Consider the following 18,084-nt stretch of genomic DNA (forward strand, 5'->3'; position numbering starts at 1 on the left):
TAATTCCATTAAAAGTCATCCAGCAACAAGACACAACCCCACTGGAAACCCAGCTTCATCAATTCCAGCGCTCATGGAACTATTTGCTGCGTTTTAGCAAAGTTTCGACTCTTGTGGATTTATTTCTGCTTTCCGATACCTTTCCAGCAGCACAAACAGTAGTAAACCTGCCCCTTAAACTCACACATTTTGTGCCAAATGAACAGCCTAGTTTGGGGGCAAAACATGAGTCATCTGAATTAACTGATTGCCTTTCCACCAACCCATATTTCTAAAAATGGATTATTTTCTACAATGATATGTGATTTGAATTCCTAGGGCCATTTTCTTCATTTTCACTTATTTCTTGCTGGGGGGGTGGGGAAGGAACATATGGCAACTCATCTGCCCTGGACTAGATTTTGTTTCAATGCCAAAGGAGTAAGTATTTCTCCCACCTTTAGTTTCAAGGATTTCTTTTGAGTGAATCCCAGATGCCTACTGTAGAAAATGAAGTTTTAAAAGTTATGGAAAGGAGCCCATCATCTATTGAATAATGCTGTGCATCCATTCTCCTTCCAGAACTTGTCTGATAGCTTAGACCAACAGTCAGGATACCTCAAAAGCAAATTCTTTTTTCTGCTAACTATAATGGATTAATTAGAGTAAGAAATCGCTGCACTTTTCTGATTATTTCAAGGCAACCGGAATACCCAAGTTTCTGTGTCAGCCCTGGGCTACCCATCGTGCAAGATAGTCCGAGCTGATGTCAATCATTCACAGGCTGTGGTGACACAACTGGCTGCGTTGATGTCACCGAACGTGCTTGGCAGCATTCCTGCCGCTGACAGTACAGTACTGTAGAGCTAAAACAAAGTCAAGAGGATCTTTTGTTGATAACACTCAGATGCGACTTTCAGTTCATGCGTAGCCACCAAAGCAGAGAGACCTGACACAGTTAAGCAGTACAGACTCCTTGCCTGGTTTTAACACTTACAGAAATCCCCTGTTAAGTGAACTTCTGCAGCACGGTGCTGCTGATGTTGTGAGATAACCCCTGAGTCCCATGAGCGGCAGGGCTCGATCTGGGCTTGGGAGATGTAATATTCTGATAAAAAACGGCACTTCCTTTTCGAGCAGATAAGTGCGTGTGCTAGCAGCACCACTGGAACCTCAGTACGCGCCTAAGCGAGGGTTTGTCATCCTCTCCTGTCTCACTCCAGCCTTTTAACCGCCCCCTTTCGCACACCTAAATGCAGCAGCAATTAGCATCCATAAACCACAAATGTGGCTTCTATTTCTTTTTATTTCACAACCATGAAAGCTAGCTAACATTCATAACACCCAAAAAGTTGTCTGCCTCAACAGAGGAGGGAATTAAGACATAATTAAACACTTGCGCTTCACTGTGACTCCCATAGGAGAGAACGTGGGTTTTTTTATTTAATTTTTACGTTAAGGACACTTCAACTTTGGCCACCAAAAGTAACAGTGTCAGGGGCACATAAAGAAACAAGGGAAATAAAGTGCCTCCTCCCCTATCTGCCTCATTGCTTGTCTCTTTTCAGACTAGATACAGGAAGCACCATGGGAACAGCGTATTTTTATGGTTGCAGACAAGCGTACACCATGTGCACCACAGCGTGCAGCCTCCATTCCCTTGAGGCAAAAAAAGGTTTTTTCTTTCTTTTTGTTTTTTTTCTTGTTCTCCATCAAGCTTTTAATTATCATATCACTATAGCCTTCTGCCTGATTGCTTGCCCTATACTTAGCAATCATCATAGTTGAAGCCCTTTTAAAAGGGGTGTATAATAGGACATGAATTGTTTTCATTGAGTGGCATCTCACCTCTGTCGGTTATGACACGGACAGAATGGACAACACATCCAGCAGTGTGTTTGCATGTGCTCGGAGAAGTACAAATATGGAATTGTTTGGTGAAAAAGTGAATTTTCTTATACTAAAAGAGCACCAGTTGTGATGACTTTTCAGCCCTATACACTAGTTTATTTAGTGCCTTTATGAAGCTTCTGTAGCCTTTTGAAAGGGTCACAGTACCACTTTCTGCAGACCGAGCATAAACGGCTCCACCAAACTAGAGTTAGACAACATCTAGATTGGACCAGGCTCCTACTTCTGCCTAAAGTCTCAGAAGAAGTCCCCACAATGTATTTAGAGTGTCACCCATTAAGAATGCAAGAGTCACGAAAAATGTATAGTCCAAGAACCTGGAAGGTTACTACTTACTATGAATGCTTGACGAAACACGGAAAAACCAGACATAATTGTACCGAAGAAAAACACACTATAGACATATTAAGGCAGTGGAAATCAGGCTATCAAATGTTTGATCTCACTCTGAGAGTCAGTGGCCTCATGTTCTTATGAAGGCCTCCATCAGATGGAACAAGCCCTGTGGGCATGGATCATGCAGGGCTTCGGGATTAAAAAAAGGAGAGATTTCTGTGACGCAGACTATCACCAACAACAAATTGTGAAGATGCTGAAGTGGAATTGCTGACTGACAAAAGAGGTAGATCACAAATACCACGATTAACATTTATGAGAACCACACAAAGGTTTTTCATTATTTCTCTTTAAATTTAATATGCAATGAACATATTAGAGATCACACCTGGGAAAGTACCAAATACAGGTGGTTTTTTGTTTTTTCTTTAAACAGACTGACTTTTCAGGTGTAGGCAGGACATAATCCATTTCCAAAGAGCCATCACCGATACTGACAGCATTTCTATTCTCTGATTCTGGAGAATACTATATATTCATTTTTACCAGGGTTAGTGATCCCTGTACGATAATACTCCCACCAAGGCAGCACTGTCAGAATGTGGTTTCGCTTATCTAGAAGACAGATAGTTACTGACCCACAAGGACTGCTCAGTGACTGACGTAGCTGCTACTGTTGATCTGCAATTTATGTAGTAGGCATGATATGAAAGCTAAGATTATTTCTGAATTTTAGTATCCAACAACAACTGAACTGGCGTTGTTAGGAAGAAATTTAAATGCACCTACTGATATTGGCACAGCCTAAAGTTCTAGCACAGCGTGCTTAAATTTTAAGATTTATTGTGCTTCCGGTATCAGAATGACTGTAGAGAAATTTATGTGAAGCAGTAAAGTAAACACAATGTATATATTTTATTTTGTGCCATTTTACACTGAGATACTGTAGGTATGTTTTTTGTACATTTAAAACAGCTTTCTCCTAACAATCATCTCTTTATTCCTGTAGTGAAAATCAAAGAATAGAGTGCTGCGGTACTGAGTAGGTTCATACTCACTTTATAATGAATGAACGCAGTGGCAGTGGTAAGGCAGTCTATCAGAGAGTGACCTGACGTTTTCTTGATAGTTATAGCATTATCTTTGAGGTGTGAATTCTCAGAGGTTGCATTCCAGAACAAATTATAAAGAGACTTTACGAGATCAGCAGCAATATAAAAAAAAGAATGGTATACAAGAGCAATATCAATATAAACGTTCTCCCACAAGTGTTTAAGTTGCACCTGATATAAACGTATGGAAAAGAACCTGAAGCTGAAGGGCATAGGACAGTCAAGGAACGGAAAAAAAGACTTGCTTGACGCCATGACACTGTGCATGCCAGCAGAATAGACAGGGCTTCTGGTGGGGAGAAGACCGTACCTCTTGTATGGTCAATGTTGAGGGGTTTGTGAAAGAAACCCTGTCCTGGCTTCCTGTATCCACAGCTTAGTGACGAGGAGGAGCAGAGGGCACGGCCACTCGGAAAGCAGAGGAAGAAGTGAGCTAGCGCAAAAGGAAATGCCATAAGGGATGGACAAAGAGCTGGAATATGGCTGTGAATATTTTATGGGCTGTGGAATCTGAAAGAGAGATCAGATGCCTTGGATGTAGAAAAGGCTCAAGTCTTCCATGTTCTGTGGATAAAAACATCAAGCTTCTCTTTTTAGGGTAAGCAGAGCAGAACTCACCTGCAAAAGCTAGATTCTACACCACAGGCATCTATACTAAGCTACTCTCCACTATAAATGGAGTTTTGCTGAGAAGCAGCTACTCTGGGGACATGAGGCATTTCATCCTAAATCAGACACCCAAATTTGGTCAGAAAATCTGCGTGCTCTCTCTCCATCAACTGTCAAGAAAGGTCAGAGACCATGACTGTTCTAGACACCAGTGCTGTAGACCTAAGTGAGATTAATTTCACCCTCCTCATGGACTCCTTTGCTAGCGCAGCACCCCCTTGAGTGTTTTATCTTGTTTTGTACTTTGTAAATAAATAGAAAAATTTTAATCTTTAATAATGCAAAAGTTTAACCTCTGAACATTTCATTTTAGTCCAAAATAAAGTAATCACATTTATGTCACAGAGAACAACCTGTTACTTGGGCAACCAAACCAGAGACAATTCTTTAGTGATTTACTTGATTCATGTGATATGTAAACGCTACCTCAAAACTACTAACCAAAGCCACAGAAAAAAATTGTCTTGACACTGCTGTACTGCCATGGACATGCAGTACTTGAAAGGCAACGTGAAACTGGTAAAATACTGTATGTCTTTTCCCCAGTATATGTATACCACATCCTTTACCAGGCAGCATTTTTCACTGTTTGTGGTTGAGAACTGGCATAAATGAACATGCTCAGCTCACTGGCAGGAATGGTTATTAATGCTGTGATTTCAGTTTATGAGCTTCTACATCAAGGAGGAAATTCAAAGTCTCTTGCTCTGAATCTATGTCATATACACATAGACAAGTCCTGAGCTCTGAAGGCCTGTAAGATTGCTGAGTCCAGGAGCTGCGTTTTTTTTAATCTTTTTTCTATTAAGTGAAGAGGGCCTACTAGTTTTTAAAGATACACATAAATACCCATTTATGTAGGAACTCTTAAATAAAAAATAGTACATATCGGTTTAATATTTTATTCATACCTGTGTCTTCTTTCAGAGTTGTATAGGAAGCAATTACTGTTCAAATTAAACCATAAACACGGTAAACTGTCCAACCTTCCGTTCACCCACAGTTTAAAGCACAGGATTGCTGCTACATTTTTAAATTTTACAGGGCGGAGCTGCCCTCTGAATTCAAGGTAACTTGTCTTTTCTTTCAAAAAAAAAAATATCGCCAAGGTTTTTTTTTCAGATATCAGAGTAGGTGAACAACATCAATAAAAAGTGCAATCCTAACACACACATTTGTCATATGCAAACTACTTTTAAGAATTTGTATGCTACAACACAAACACACATTAAAAGAGCTCACCATATGTACATGCTTTTTTATCTTGCTATCCATATTTCATAGATCCTGTAAAAGTGGCCTTAATAAAACGCACACGAGGTTCCCTGATGGAAAACACTTGCTCCTCCTTTAGAGCATGTTGAAATGCTCTAAACTAGTTGTATTGTTATTCCTTTTACAGTGATGCAGGAAAACTAGTGCCATGATGCAGAATAAACTTTCTAATCACTCTCATAGCATAATCAGATGAATAAAAAGACAAAATAACTATTATTTTTCAGAATTCAGTCTCCACTTTACCTCCTGCTTCTTCATTAGACTGATTGTGTTCCTTCATATCTTCCGCATTATCCATACTTTCCATTTCCTGGGATTTGTTCAGATTACAGTCTGTCAAAACCTCCTGTCCTTCTGAAAAAAACAACAACCCAATAATTAACTCTTTATGCTTCAAGAATATTTCCAGGCGATTACCTCCAAGCATCTGCAAACTCCCAGTGTTGCTCAGGATGCCACAGTTGTTCCTATAGATGCATTAGTTGCAATTTGGTTGAACGGATTTGCTTCCCAAAGTCCTATACAAACTCTCACACAGAGTACACACCTTTAACTAAGTCTGAAATCTGAGAAAAAGCTTAACTCTTCTTTAAATTGTTCTAAATGACAACAAAACAGGAATAAAATCCAGTATATGTAACCCTCTACATCATACGTACTCTGACAACTGCTGCTAGCAGGTAAGCAAGCAAGCTCTTCAGAGCATGGAAAAGGAATCACAGCTCTACTTTATTCATTTGGGCAAAATATTAATCATTCTGGCCCCAGGCCAGGAAACAGCTCAGGCACGTTTCATCAGAAACCTCTTTGAACCCAGTTGCACTTCTCTGCTTATTCCATATATATCTTTTTAAACATCAACATTATCAGAAAGTTTTCTGCTGCTCGCCATGGCAGCAGTACATCCCAGAAATCCCAGCCTCTCTTCTCTGAAATAAAGCCAAATTTTTAACTATAGTGAAGTTTATTTGGGTGAAGTTTTTCAAATAAAGACACTTTCATAAAATCCATGATACAGACTAACTCAATATTATGCATATTTCTGTAAATTTCAGATCAGTATTTTCTTTAAGAAACTGACAGTGTTTTCTTTCAACAATCCTGTGAAATTGCTGCTAAAAATTGTTTAACTTATTGACAGTTGGATAGTAAAAAACCCAATCCTTCTCAAGCTAAATATAACACTGGATCTGAAAAAAAGTTTTAGTTTTTGATTAACAAGGAAGTAAAACAATTGCCCGACTCAGATGAGAGGTTTCTTTTCATATTTTCAGAAAAGTAGCCAATCGAAGGAATCACATTAGTCTTGCTTCCCTAATCAAATCTTCCAGCTTTCTTCTGAAAACATTTCCCTTCCTACTACACAGTCTTTTTTTCCCCTTTAGTATTGTTTTCCAATATTATATTGAACTTCCACAGTTTTATTTCAATTCTAGAATTTACTTTTTGCCTTCAATGCCCATCTTTATATTTGTGACTGTGCTAGTCAGTGTGCTGGGAATCTAAACAAGCTGCAATACATATATTTTTCTCAATTTAAATATAAAATTTTCTAGAGAGGGTGAAAGAACATAATTTGAAGAGCACGGTACCTGCAGCCATGGGCTGTTCCTGAGAATTACTTAGGTCCATACCTGCCTGTGAATCTGCAAAAGACACAAAAAGCAGTCTGAGTTGCTTAATATTTAGAACCATTCGTGACAGATTTCTTATAATCTTATAAATTCCCGCTTTCTTGACTGAAAGCAAAACGGAAAAATGCTCAAAGAAATAAATACCAAATAATCATTATGTTTCATTGTACAACTTCTTTATATCTTCAGCACTGGCATGTGCACAGAAAAGGCATTAAGTATTTTCTATCTTATAAAAATTATAGAACGGGATAACTTACACTTTTGATTTAACATCTCATTTTGCACCCTGTGAGCACAGCATAGCGGCAGTAACTCTATATGAAGTGAATTTCTATAAAGCACAAAGTACAAGGTATTTTTACATTCCTTTTCCAATACAAAGGGAAAACCCTATTATCTTCCCAAGACCTACTTGGTTTGCATGGCAATGCAAGTGTAATTCCCATTTAGAAATTCTGATAAGGATCATACATCTGGAATTTTTAAAATATTTTAGCAGATGACATGTGGCCTGGTTTGCAAAAGTGCTGAGCACTCGGCAGACCGCTCCGAAGACAATAAAAGCTGCAGGTATTTACATCTCCCACTCTCCCAATTTAGACTGGCGAGTTTAACTGAAGGCACAGATCTGACCTGTACAGTTAACTCTTTACTCCACGCCCTGCTGTCTTGAGATTTCATTGATATGAGTGCTCAGTGTCACAGCTACCTGCTTCCTTCCTCCTTTCTTTCCTCCTGCCTTTTTTTTTCCCCTCTTCTTTTTTCCATACCAGAAAATCTTTTATCATCTTTGAACATAAAAAAGAATAGCTCCAGGACTCGTAAAATTCATTCCTGGCAGTTACATAACAGAAATACACATGCAGTGGCCATGAGGTGTTAACCACGAGTGACATTTACCCCATAATTATCTATCTTTACCACCACTGCATATGGAACATTTTTGTGGTCTCTGCAACGTCAAAATGTAAAGCTCTGTTAACTCTACAGCAAAGAAGCCCGGTATCAGATGAAGCTATCCAAAAAAACTGCACAAATAGAGATCCTGATGCATCCAACAAAATAAAGGCAAACTCAGAGAAGAAAAAAAAAACAACAATAGAACTATCCAGGAAATCTTTTTAAAATGTTTGGGTTTGTTGTCTACTAAATGAAAGCATCCAGCTCCCAATTCTCAATAATGGGTCTGAGAGTTACATTATGCATGTAGATCCCATTACTCTTAACTAGCTATTACCAAAGAGCAGCAGAAAAACCCAACGCATTTAAGGATGGACTTATTAATGATTCAAGCCATCCAGCAGTGGCCTGAGCTCTTCAGGGTGTAACTCCTGACTGAAGACAAGTTGTTAAGCTATTAGCACTTATGAAATGTATCCTAAAATTAAATCAGAGCTCCTACCCTTTCATGCAAATTTAGCACGAATGCAAGCTTTTCATTAAGTGTAATTTAATAGAGGTAAAAATGTTGCCTGGTGTCATAAACAGTCGCAGAATTAAATAACAAAAAGTTCAAATATTTACTAAATCTGGGTTTTTTTAAATAAATAACATCAAGGAAATCCATAGTTACGGTTCTTAATTTGTCTTTGTTTCATTTTATCATACCAGGAAAAGTGAGGTACAGAGAAGCAAACAGACCAATTTATACTGCAAATAATGATGGGGAAACATCAGTAAATACAGGGTACATGAACAAAATTCTCTCTAGTATTGATTTTAATTTTACATTGCAATAATAAATTACACAAACCCTTGTAATTGTGCAAATAATTGAGCTTTGGGCAAGACAATGAAATCCCCATTATTCTGTAATACTTGAATTCGACTTTAATTGCATTCAGAAATCCTGTGCTGTTGCCCCATTTGGGCGATAAAGCACTGAACTGGTCAAAGCCCCAGCATTAAGGAAAAAGGGTGCCTGCTGGGTGGGTGGAGAGGTGTGGCTTGGAATCTCTGCAGCAATACTGCATTTTTCGGGGTTGCCAGGAGGTCTTGAAACAAAGAGTTAGAGCCCTTACATGGCTGCTTCAAATCAGATAATTGTGCATATATTCTGGTATAAATATATTGTTTTAGAAACCAGGACATCCCCCGAGCACAGAGTCACTCCACTAAGGATGCGTACATTGCTCTAGCTTATTGGGTAAATGGCATCAGCGCAAGCTTCTGTGTACAGGGTTCAGTGCAACACCCCGAGCAGCCGATGAACTGCTCTGAGCAGCTCCGAACCGCAGCTCCAGGACAACTTGCTGGAGAACAGTACTGCCTGAGCTGTGCGACAGCCCAGCAGGACCCGTTCAGCCAGTCCTCCGACGCTCATCTGTTTAATTTTGAGATCATCTCTGCATATTTATTTACATTTTGTTGAGCAAAACAGGTTCCTGTCTGTGATGGGCTGCTGGGCACTACAATCCTTCTAAGGAGATAAGAACAACGACACACCATATAACGTTTCTCTTTTCTGTTGAGAAATATCCCAGTCTTTGTATCACTTTCAAGCCTCCAACATCCACGCATCAGTACCTGGTTTCTTTATGATATTAGTCTCAAGCAGCTTCTTACAGCCTTAGTGGTCTCTTAATATTTAACCTCCTATCTCTTTCCCGAGTATTTTAAGCCAGATCCTTCACTGTGCCCCGTAAGTGCGCTAGAAGGAGAAAGTCTAGGAAACTTCCGTCCCCGATTCTGTACAAATAAGACCATATTTCTACCTAACATTCAGAAAAGCACAATGCAGGAAATCACTTACAGAACACGTTAGTCTTCCCAAGCTTCAGAGAGATCCACTGACTAGGGTGCATGGAAGGGAGACGCTCGTCCTGTGTGTGTTGCAGCTGACGCACAATTTTCATTTACAAAGCAGAAGTAAAATTCATATGCTTTTGAAACCAATCCTTAGCCATCCTGTGTTCTACGCCAATAGCCAAAGTGAGCAAAAATATTCAAATAGCTTGCTAAAAAAGTGCTCTGGCATTTTAAAGCATAACTGTATTAATAGTTTATCCCGGTATTTGACCAGTTAATAGAAGCAACAAAACAGCCTACCTGTATTTTAACCCCGCTAAAATGGGTGTTTTTCAAATAAATGATAACACTAATACCCTTCTATCATCAATACAGCTGTAGGCAACAGCACAGGAGCTACATCTTGAATTATTATAATCTTACCTGTTTGCATCCAAAGTGAAAACCAGAATGTTGCCTTTTTACCGCCAGCTGCACTTTTCAACCCAACAGCACTGGACAGGGGACAACTTTTTAAATCCCCTATACCCTTAGTCCCTCTATCACGGCATATGGAGCAAACACAGCTTGTTTCCTTGTCTTTGTGCCAACTTGAGAGGCACAAAGAAGCCAAAGTTAAACACCAATCTTGGCCACCGCCCTGCAGGTAGACTCCCACAGCCTTATCCCTAAATGCTCACAGCGGAGCCAGTGCCTTTGCTATGTATAGCAGTCAGCCTCTGTCACCCCAGCACGCTCTTCACCTTCAGCCTGCACTGTACTATTAAAGAGAGAAAGCCTATCTAATTTCCCCACTGAATGGCCGCTTTCAGCATTTACAGTCACAACGGCTTTCTGAAGAAGGTACCTGGACCAAATAAACTCTTTGCACTTTTAATAATAGCATCCCTAACACTTTGCTGCTCTTAAGTGCCATGTAATATTTGAAACTATATGGGCATTTTAAGTGCACATGTCATTTTGGGAAGAAATCCTGATCAGCAACATGTAACTTAGGGTGACATTTTTCAAATGTAGCATATGACCTCCTGAAACCAGCAGAATATCTCCTGGTAATTCAACATGTTCATCCCAGTACAGCAAATGGAAATGAGAGCATGAGGTCAGTTCTTGTGATCGTTGCAAAAATAAACCAGTCATGAAGAGATACAACCCAGTAAATTGCAGATTTGGGCTTCCTAGACTGAGGTCTCAAAGTCCTGCTCTTGACAGTGCCTGTCTCCCGGTCAGTGACCGTACTGAGCCTCCTTGCACTGAGCACAGAAACTCAAGGACAGAAGTGTTACCCCTTTGTCCTCAATGGCAAATTTCACATCAACTCCAGTGGAACTGAGATTTTCTCAAGACCCATGGAAACAGAAACACTTGGCAGTTACTGTATCCGGAGATAATAGAGTGTATCACCATCTTTTACATTAACTCCATCCCAAACATAATAAACTCAGGCACATTAATGATCCTCATAATCCCCACTACATGACTAAAATCTGAAGCATTATTTGTATGTTTACTTTAAGTGTACAAGAAATAGGAACATAAAAAAGAGGCTTCTCAAATAAGCTCAGTTGTAGTGGCAGAAACATGACTATTTTCTAATCAGAGACGAAAATTACTGACATACCTAAAGAGTTTTCTTCTCTCACAAGAGATATACAGTGGTCCCGACCTGACCAAGACAATGAGGCTGCGTTTTTAAGTACCAAACCGCCACCAGACCCATTCTTTCAAAACACTAGTTACTCTCTCAAGCACTGATAGTCTCAATTAAGTCAGATTCTATGAGAGTAAATATTTAAATACAAACATTTTAAGAACCTTTAGCAAAGGAGAACATATTTTTAAATAGACAACTGCATCTAACTTAAAATAACCAAAAACCTCAAGTCATTGAGACACAGTGGAATCTAAACTCAAGCCCTTAAAACGATGAGTTCAAATAAGAATATCCACTTCTGGAATAACAAATCAAGTGATGCTTTGCACAGCTTCTTTGCCAGGCTTGTTAAAAAGACCATTAATTTTGCTTTTCTGCAAAAGCAAATTACGCCGTAGCCGATGACTGACTCGCAACTCTTTTTCTGCTGGCTCAGAAAGTTACACACACGTTTTACAAGCAAAAAGAAACAAACACGCCCTTTAATTCGTTAAAACCTAGAATACGAACAGGAGGTAAAGCCGGCTCTAAAGCCTAACTTTATCATACATACTGTGCTGCTTCTGAAATTAAACAGAGAGGGGGGGAAAAGCCCCGTTCGTTTCCTGCTTAATTGCAACACGCGATTAGAGTGTGCGGCTCCGGCGGCTGCAGAACAGACCGCGCCGGGCAGTGAACGGGAGGTGGAGCGGGGGGTCGTCGGGGAGGACGGGGGGGCGGCAGCGCCTCCATCCCCCTCCCGGGGACGGGGAAAGAGCGGGGTCGTTTCTCACCTTCCATGTTCAGGCCGCGGCTCCCGGCTCCACCTGCCCGCTCGGGCCCGGGGACTGTCAGCGGAGCTCACCGGCCCGGCCTCGCCTCCCCCGGGCACCGCCGCATCCGGCCCGGCGCTCGGCGGGCGGAGAGCGGCGCCGGGCGGCCACCGGCGGAGCCGACCCGCTCCCGGCCCGGGCGGCTCGCCCGCCTTGGAGTTCGCCGCCGGGGCTAAGGGGGGTGCTGCTCGGCGGGGACACCCGTGCCAGCGGCGGCCGAGGGTGTGTGTTTTGGGGGGCTGAGGGAGGCCCCAGCCATTCTCCTAGGACAAATGATATCAGACTGTGAAGAGCATTTCCAGCCCGGTCAGCACATGTTCATGAAGGGCAGGTCCTATTCGACTGTCCTGGCCTCCTTCTGTGACAAGGTGACCCGCTTGGTGGACAAGGGAACGGCTGTGGCTGTTGCCTACCTGCACTTCAGTAAAGCCTTCAACACTTGTTTCCCACATCATTCTCCTGGAGAAGCTGGCTGCTCGTGGCTTGGATGGGTGTACCCTTTTCTGGATGAAAAACCATCTGGATAGCCTGGCCTAAAGAGCGGTGGTGAATGGAGATAAATCCAGTTGGCAGCCCCGGTTCACCAGGGCTCAGTACTGGGGCTGGTTCTGTTTAACATCTTTATCGATGATCTGGACAAGGGGATGGAGTGCACCCTCCGTCAGTTTGCAGAGGACACCAAGTGTTGATCTGCTTGAGGGCAGGATGGCTCCACAGAGGGTCTAGACAGGCTGGATGGGTGGGCCAAGGCCAAGTGCTGGGTCCTGCACTTGGGTCACAACCCCATGAATGCCACAGCCTGGGGGCAGGTGCCCAGGGGGAGGGTGCCCAGCAGAAAAGGACCTGGAGGTGTTGGTCAACAGCTGGCTGAATATGAGCCTGCAGTGTGCCCAGGTGGACAAGAAGCCAACAGCATCCTGGCCTGTATCAGCACTAGTGTGGCCAGCAGGACTGGGACAGCGATTGTCCCCCTGTACTTGGCACTAGTGAGGCCCCACCTCGAGCGCTGTGTCCAGTTTTGGGCCCCTCACAACAAGAAAGACATTGAGGTGCTGGAGCGTGTCCAGAGATGGGCAACGGAGCTGGTGAGGGGTCTGGAGCCCAAGCCTTGTGAGGAACAGCTGAAGGAGCTGAAGTTGTTAAGCCTGGAGAAAAGGAGGCTGAGGGGAGACCTTCTCGCTCTTACCTGAAAGGAAGTTGTAGTGAGGTGGGTGTTGGTCTCTCCTCCCAAGTGACAAGCGATAGGAAGAGAGGAAACAGCCTCAATTTGCACCAGGGAAGGTTTAGGATGGATATGAGGAAGAATTTCTTCATCAAAAGGGTTGTCAAGCACTGGAACAGGCTTGAACAACCACAAGGAAGTGGTTGTCACCATCCCTGTAGATGTGGTGCTCAGGAACCTGGTTTAGAGGTGGTGTTAGGTTAACTGTTGGACTTGATCATCTTAAAGGTCTTTTCCAACCTAAACGATTCTAGGATTCTATGGGAGATAAGCTCTTTCCCCACGATCAGAGGTGGCTCCACAGTTAAAGAAGCCATGACAAGTCCTTAGGGAGGAATACTGTCAGGAGTGGGACCAAGGGGAACAGCTCCAGGAGCGATAAACCAACGTAGCAGGAGTAACCCTACCCTCAGGGCTTAGACACACTCCCATGCTCAGGGCTGAGGCAGCTGGGTGATGACATGGATCCCCAGCTGCCCACCACAGCTCAAGCTAGGTCAGCTGTCCCCTACAACCCATGTCTCCACTTGCAAGCATTATCCGACAAGCAATGTGCCCCATCTCCTCCCAGCTCCCTCGGCACTGCCAGCTGGGATGCCATCTGACAGCCCCTCCTGCAGAAGGGTCACCAGCGAAACAAACGGATCCACCACCCATTATGGACATCAGTTAAAAATGCTACTTGGTGTCTTAGGGAGCCCTTCGTCTTTAAAGCAAGCACCCAAAATAGCGCGGGAAAGCTGTCTGTGATGACTTGGGTTAGGTCACTCAAGGGACAATAGCTATTCATACGGAGAGTTCAGCAGGGCGACACGGAGCTATTTTGCGTTGGCAGGCTTCTGACTCACTTTATGTTACAGTGCAGAGCCAGGCAGTGTAAGCCTTTATTAGAACTGGTGTGGCGACTGTGCGCTGTGATGCCCACACACATGAAAGAGCAGCTTCTTTTCTACATACTTCATTTCCTTTGTGTGCCATTCGTCCTGGCTCTGTTTACACATCATGTAAACATGGTAAGGCAGCCTCAACTGCTAAACGAACGCTGCTTTCTTTGCATTATTTGTTAATAGATCACACACCTTGGACTGTACATTAAAGTTAAATGACTGATATAAGGGTAAAATAAAATTTATGTTCAGTTAGCTGTTTTTCTTAATAGCATTGCTACTTAGAAGAAAATCAAGTTACAAAATATTTTAATAAATTAAAGCCAAGATTAATTTCACTCATAGTACTTGGGGGATTGTTAAACGGCAACTTTTGTACATTTAAGAGAGAAGTCTGAAAATAGGCTTCCTCTACACAACGCTCGGATGGGGCTCTGAGCACCCTGCCCTAGTACAGGATGTCCCTGCCCACGGCAGGGGGTGGCACCAGATGACCTTTGCGGGTCCCTTTCGACCCAAACCCTTCTACGACTCATGAGGAAGCACAAGCTGTGCCAGACCAACGCAAACTCCACTTCATCTGCAAGCTAAGCACTACTCATGGCATTTTGCTTCACCCAAAGCCCACAGCTATTTACCAAGAAAAGGCCTAAAAAGATAATAGCTGGCCTAGATCTCAGATCAGCAGAGAACATCAGTGCAGAACAGGCTGTACCTGGCATGCTTCGACAACACCACACTTCGTGTTTGCAGCTTTGAACTCTGATGAGCCAGAGAGAGAAAAAGTAAAACAACCACCCCACGACGCTGTAGATGGAAGGCTCGCTGATCATCTTCAGCATGACCAGGACAGCTGCACTTTGGGACTCTTGGGGTTATTGCTGCGTCTGTTTATTACAGTTTTACACTTATTTCATCACATTGTGCTTTTGAGTTGGGGTTTTTTCTTGGCCCTTTAAATCAGCTGTATTTTAAAACTGAGAAATCGATGTTTTGGGGTAAGAAGACTGATGGAGGCTTAATGGATTTTTGTTCCTTTACTACATGTTTTCCACAAAGGGGGTCCAGAAATCAGTAACAATGTGACTTGAGAATCTAGAAATTAACAAAGTGGCAAATTAAACTGTGATCTAAGCTGATCACTTGGACATAAAACCAGGGAGCAAGTGCGAATTACCATAGCTCAGGAACAACATGGAAACATGATTCTCCTACTTACTTTCTGTGTTGTGTCAATGACTCCTGCTTAAATTGACGTTTTTCCGTCACTTTTCCATTGCTTGGAAAAAGAATCTGGAAATAAAATGATAAAATAAAAAAAGATGTCTGGGATAATCAAGACCAATTCTCTGCTATTCCAGACAATCCCGTATTCCCTTTCCAGAACCACTTAATAATTAGGAAGGTTTCTTGCTCCTATGAACTTTAAGGAAGCCCTGAACCTACTGTGTGATGATCAGAAACCTCTTTCTGTTTTCCATCCCAGGATTATTCATGGACATGTTCTCTACTGCCAGACTTGTTCTCCAATTTAAATCTTTACTTTCCCTCTCATTTACCATCAGATATTCAATCATCTCTTCTCTCTGCTTTTATATCAAGGGCAGAAATCAACCGAGCCTGGGTCTGCCAGCATATACAAAGTACCACGATCCTCATTGTGGCCCTCCTTTGCATTATCCCCGCTTTAGGTCATCCACCTTAAAGATTAGAGACAAAACTTGAGTTCGGCATCCCAGATAAGACACAGATTCACACGACCCTGTACTCCTGGTAATATCTCTACTTATTTCCTAGGATAAAATATTTGCCTTTTTAATGATCAAATATCTGTGCACACCACGATCAACAAGTTTACAGTAGATTTTTTTCCTCTTCTATCATTTCCTACTGACCAAGTTTCTAGCCGTTAGCAAAAGCACTTAGTAATTCATAAATAGATGACTTCTGTGAGTCTGTGACTTCACATTTTGTCCTATCAAATCCCCACCACCATATTACCCTATTCTTAAAGATAACCAGCTTTCCCCCCAGCCCCCGAGTTTACAAATCTGTAGCAACAATTTATCAGTCTGTAACTTAGAAATATCACAGACCAGAAAAGGAATAAGTCATTCGACTAAAGACACAGACCAGCAGCCTAAGTTTATAAAGATTCAAAACTGCAGACAAAGCTTTATATAAAGGTACTATTTTATAATAATTACCAAGCTGGGGACTGATGGGCTGTGCAGGACAGTTACATGACAATAGGCTACAAACATCCTTAGGAAGAGAGGATGTTCAGACTGAAATATGACTAGTTTGTAGCAGACACGTTAAAAACTGAATCATTTTGCCTATACAGCGTAAGCGTGAAATGTTAACTTTGAGTAAAACTGAAAACATTCAACACATGGGAACGCTGGATCTTTTGAGGTGGTCCTAATTGCGAACCGTGCAGCAGCCCAAGGAAATTAAAAATGAAAACCCTGACATAATTCTTATACCTTAACCGACCACTTGAGAGTTAATATCTTGGTCTAAGGAAGCAGAAAGTGCAGCCGCTTCCCTGCAAAGAGAGAGAAGTGCGATAATGAGGCAACGCACATTTAGTAGAGCAATGAGTTTTGCAAGACATGAAATGAGAGGGACACTGCTTTAAAATGCCACCAGGCCTGAGTGAAAGTATTTTCTGTCAATAATTTGATAGCTTCATTTTCACGCTTTTTGTTGGTATGCTTTATTAAAGAAAACTTGTAACTTCAGTGCTTTTTTTTTTGCATGGAAGCACTGAATTAAAACTTTTACAGCTATCTACAAAAATAACTATCATTCCTGTGTTGGCTGCTTCCCTATTTGTTATGCAAATACTATTCTATCAATTTTGGACACTGGCGTGGCCTGAGGCTGCACATTAAATATGATTTAGCTAATTACCAGAGGCTTGGCCACAGTTCCTGCTCTTGAGTGTCTCACCATGTGCGGTGTGGTCAAATGCAAGCTCCCTCCTCTCCCTGTTCAGCTGAGTTTCCTGAGTATTTTTATGACACCCACTCTAGAAACAAAATATTTCTACTTTTAAGCGTTTATAAGTCATAAGCAAGTCTTACAAAACATGTAACTGACTTAAAAACCACTGAGTACTTCAAGTAAGAATGTGGCAGTCAGCTCTGTTTTTGAGCCAACAGGATATGCCCAACTCTTATTTTCAGTCTTTCTCATAGCAAGCGGCAGGAATGGGGTTTTTTTGTTGTTTTTAAGCTGAAAGTACGTGTCCCACAACTACTTGCTCCAGAAACCTGCAGCTGAAGAACACCCCGGTGTGCAGAGCTTGCCATTACCTCAAAACCTGGAGCTGGGGGCGCCAACCCGGCCTTCCCTGCGGTTATGGGGCAGACAGACCACAGCCCATGCCTGAACCCATTCTCTCCTGCCCCTGGAGTTTCCTACCCTTGCCCACAACAGTGGAAACACTTCATAAGAGTCAAAAATAAATTTCGCTATGCACTGTGGAAGAGCGACCTGGTAGTTTCTCAAGCCTGGCGCTGAGGCGTGACAGCGCCGGAGCCCAGGGGGGCGGCTGGCACCTGCCGCCCTTCACAGCCCTGTGAGACACACACGCCCCCCTCCCCCCCAGGAAAAAAAAAAAATAAAGGAATGTTTAAAAGGCAGGGGGTGGGGTGAGGAAGAAAAGGGTGAGGAGCCGGGGACGCCCTTTCCCGCCCGAAGCGCTGAGGCGATGGCCCGCCCGCCCCCGCCGCTGAGGGGAGGAAAAGGGCGGGAAGCGGCGGGCGCGCGCAGGGCGGTTGGCGGCGCGCGGCGGCCGTTGGGGCGGAGGGCGGGGGGGCGGCGGCGGC

General features: G+C 42.7%; 1 protein-coding gene across 6 annotated transcripts in view; it reads right to left on the minus strand.

The window, feature by feature from the left end:
• Positions 1-12,212, minus strand: part of IKZF3 (IKAROS family zinc finger 3) — a 37,053-nt gene extending 24,841 nt beyond the window's left edge. For 3 of the 6 annotated variants that reach the window (XM_063354691.1, XM_063354690.1, XM_063354686.1), the window contains exons 1-4: positions 10,094-10,319; positions 9,675-9,759; positions 6,878-6,931; positions 5,529-5,639 (exon numbers count right to left, since the gene is read on the minus strand). In XM_063354691.1, the coding sequence (XP_063210761.1) occupies positions 5,529-5,639; positions 6,878-6,931; positions 9,675-9,726 (217 nt within the window). In that variant the 5' untranslated portion in view covers positions 9,727-9,759; positions 10,094-10,319. Of the gene's footprint in view, positions 1-5,528; positions 5,640-6,877; positions 6,932-9,674; positions 9,760-10,093; positions 10,320-12,097 lie in introns of those variants that run through there. The other 3 variants (XM_063354689.1, XM_063354688.1, XM_063354687.1) reach the window with 3 other exon arrangements.
• Positions 12,213-18,084: the final 5,872 nt, after the last annotated feature.

Source organism: Chroicocephalus ridibundus, chromosome 17, assembly GCF_963924245.1.
Source record: "Chroicocephalus ridibundus chromosome 17, bChrRid1.1, whole genome shotgun sequence".
NCBI classification, from domain to species: domain Eukaryota; kingdom Metazoa; phylum Chordata; class Aves; order Charadriiformes; family Laridae; genus Chroicocephalus; species Chroicocephalus ridibundus.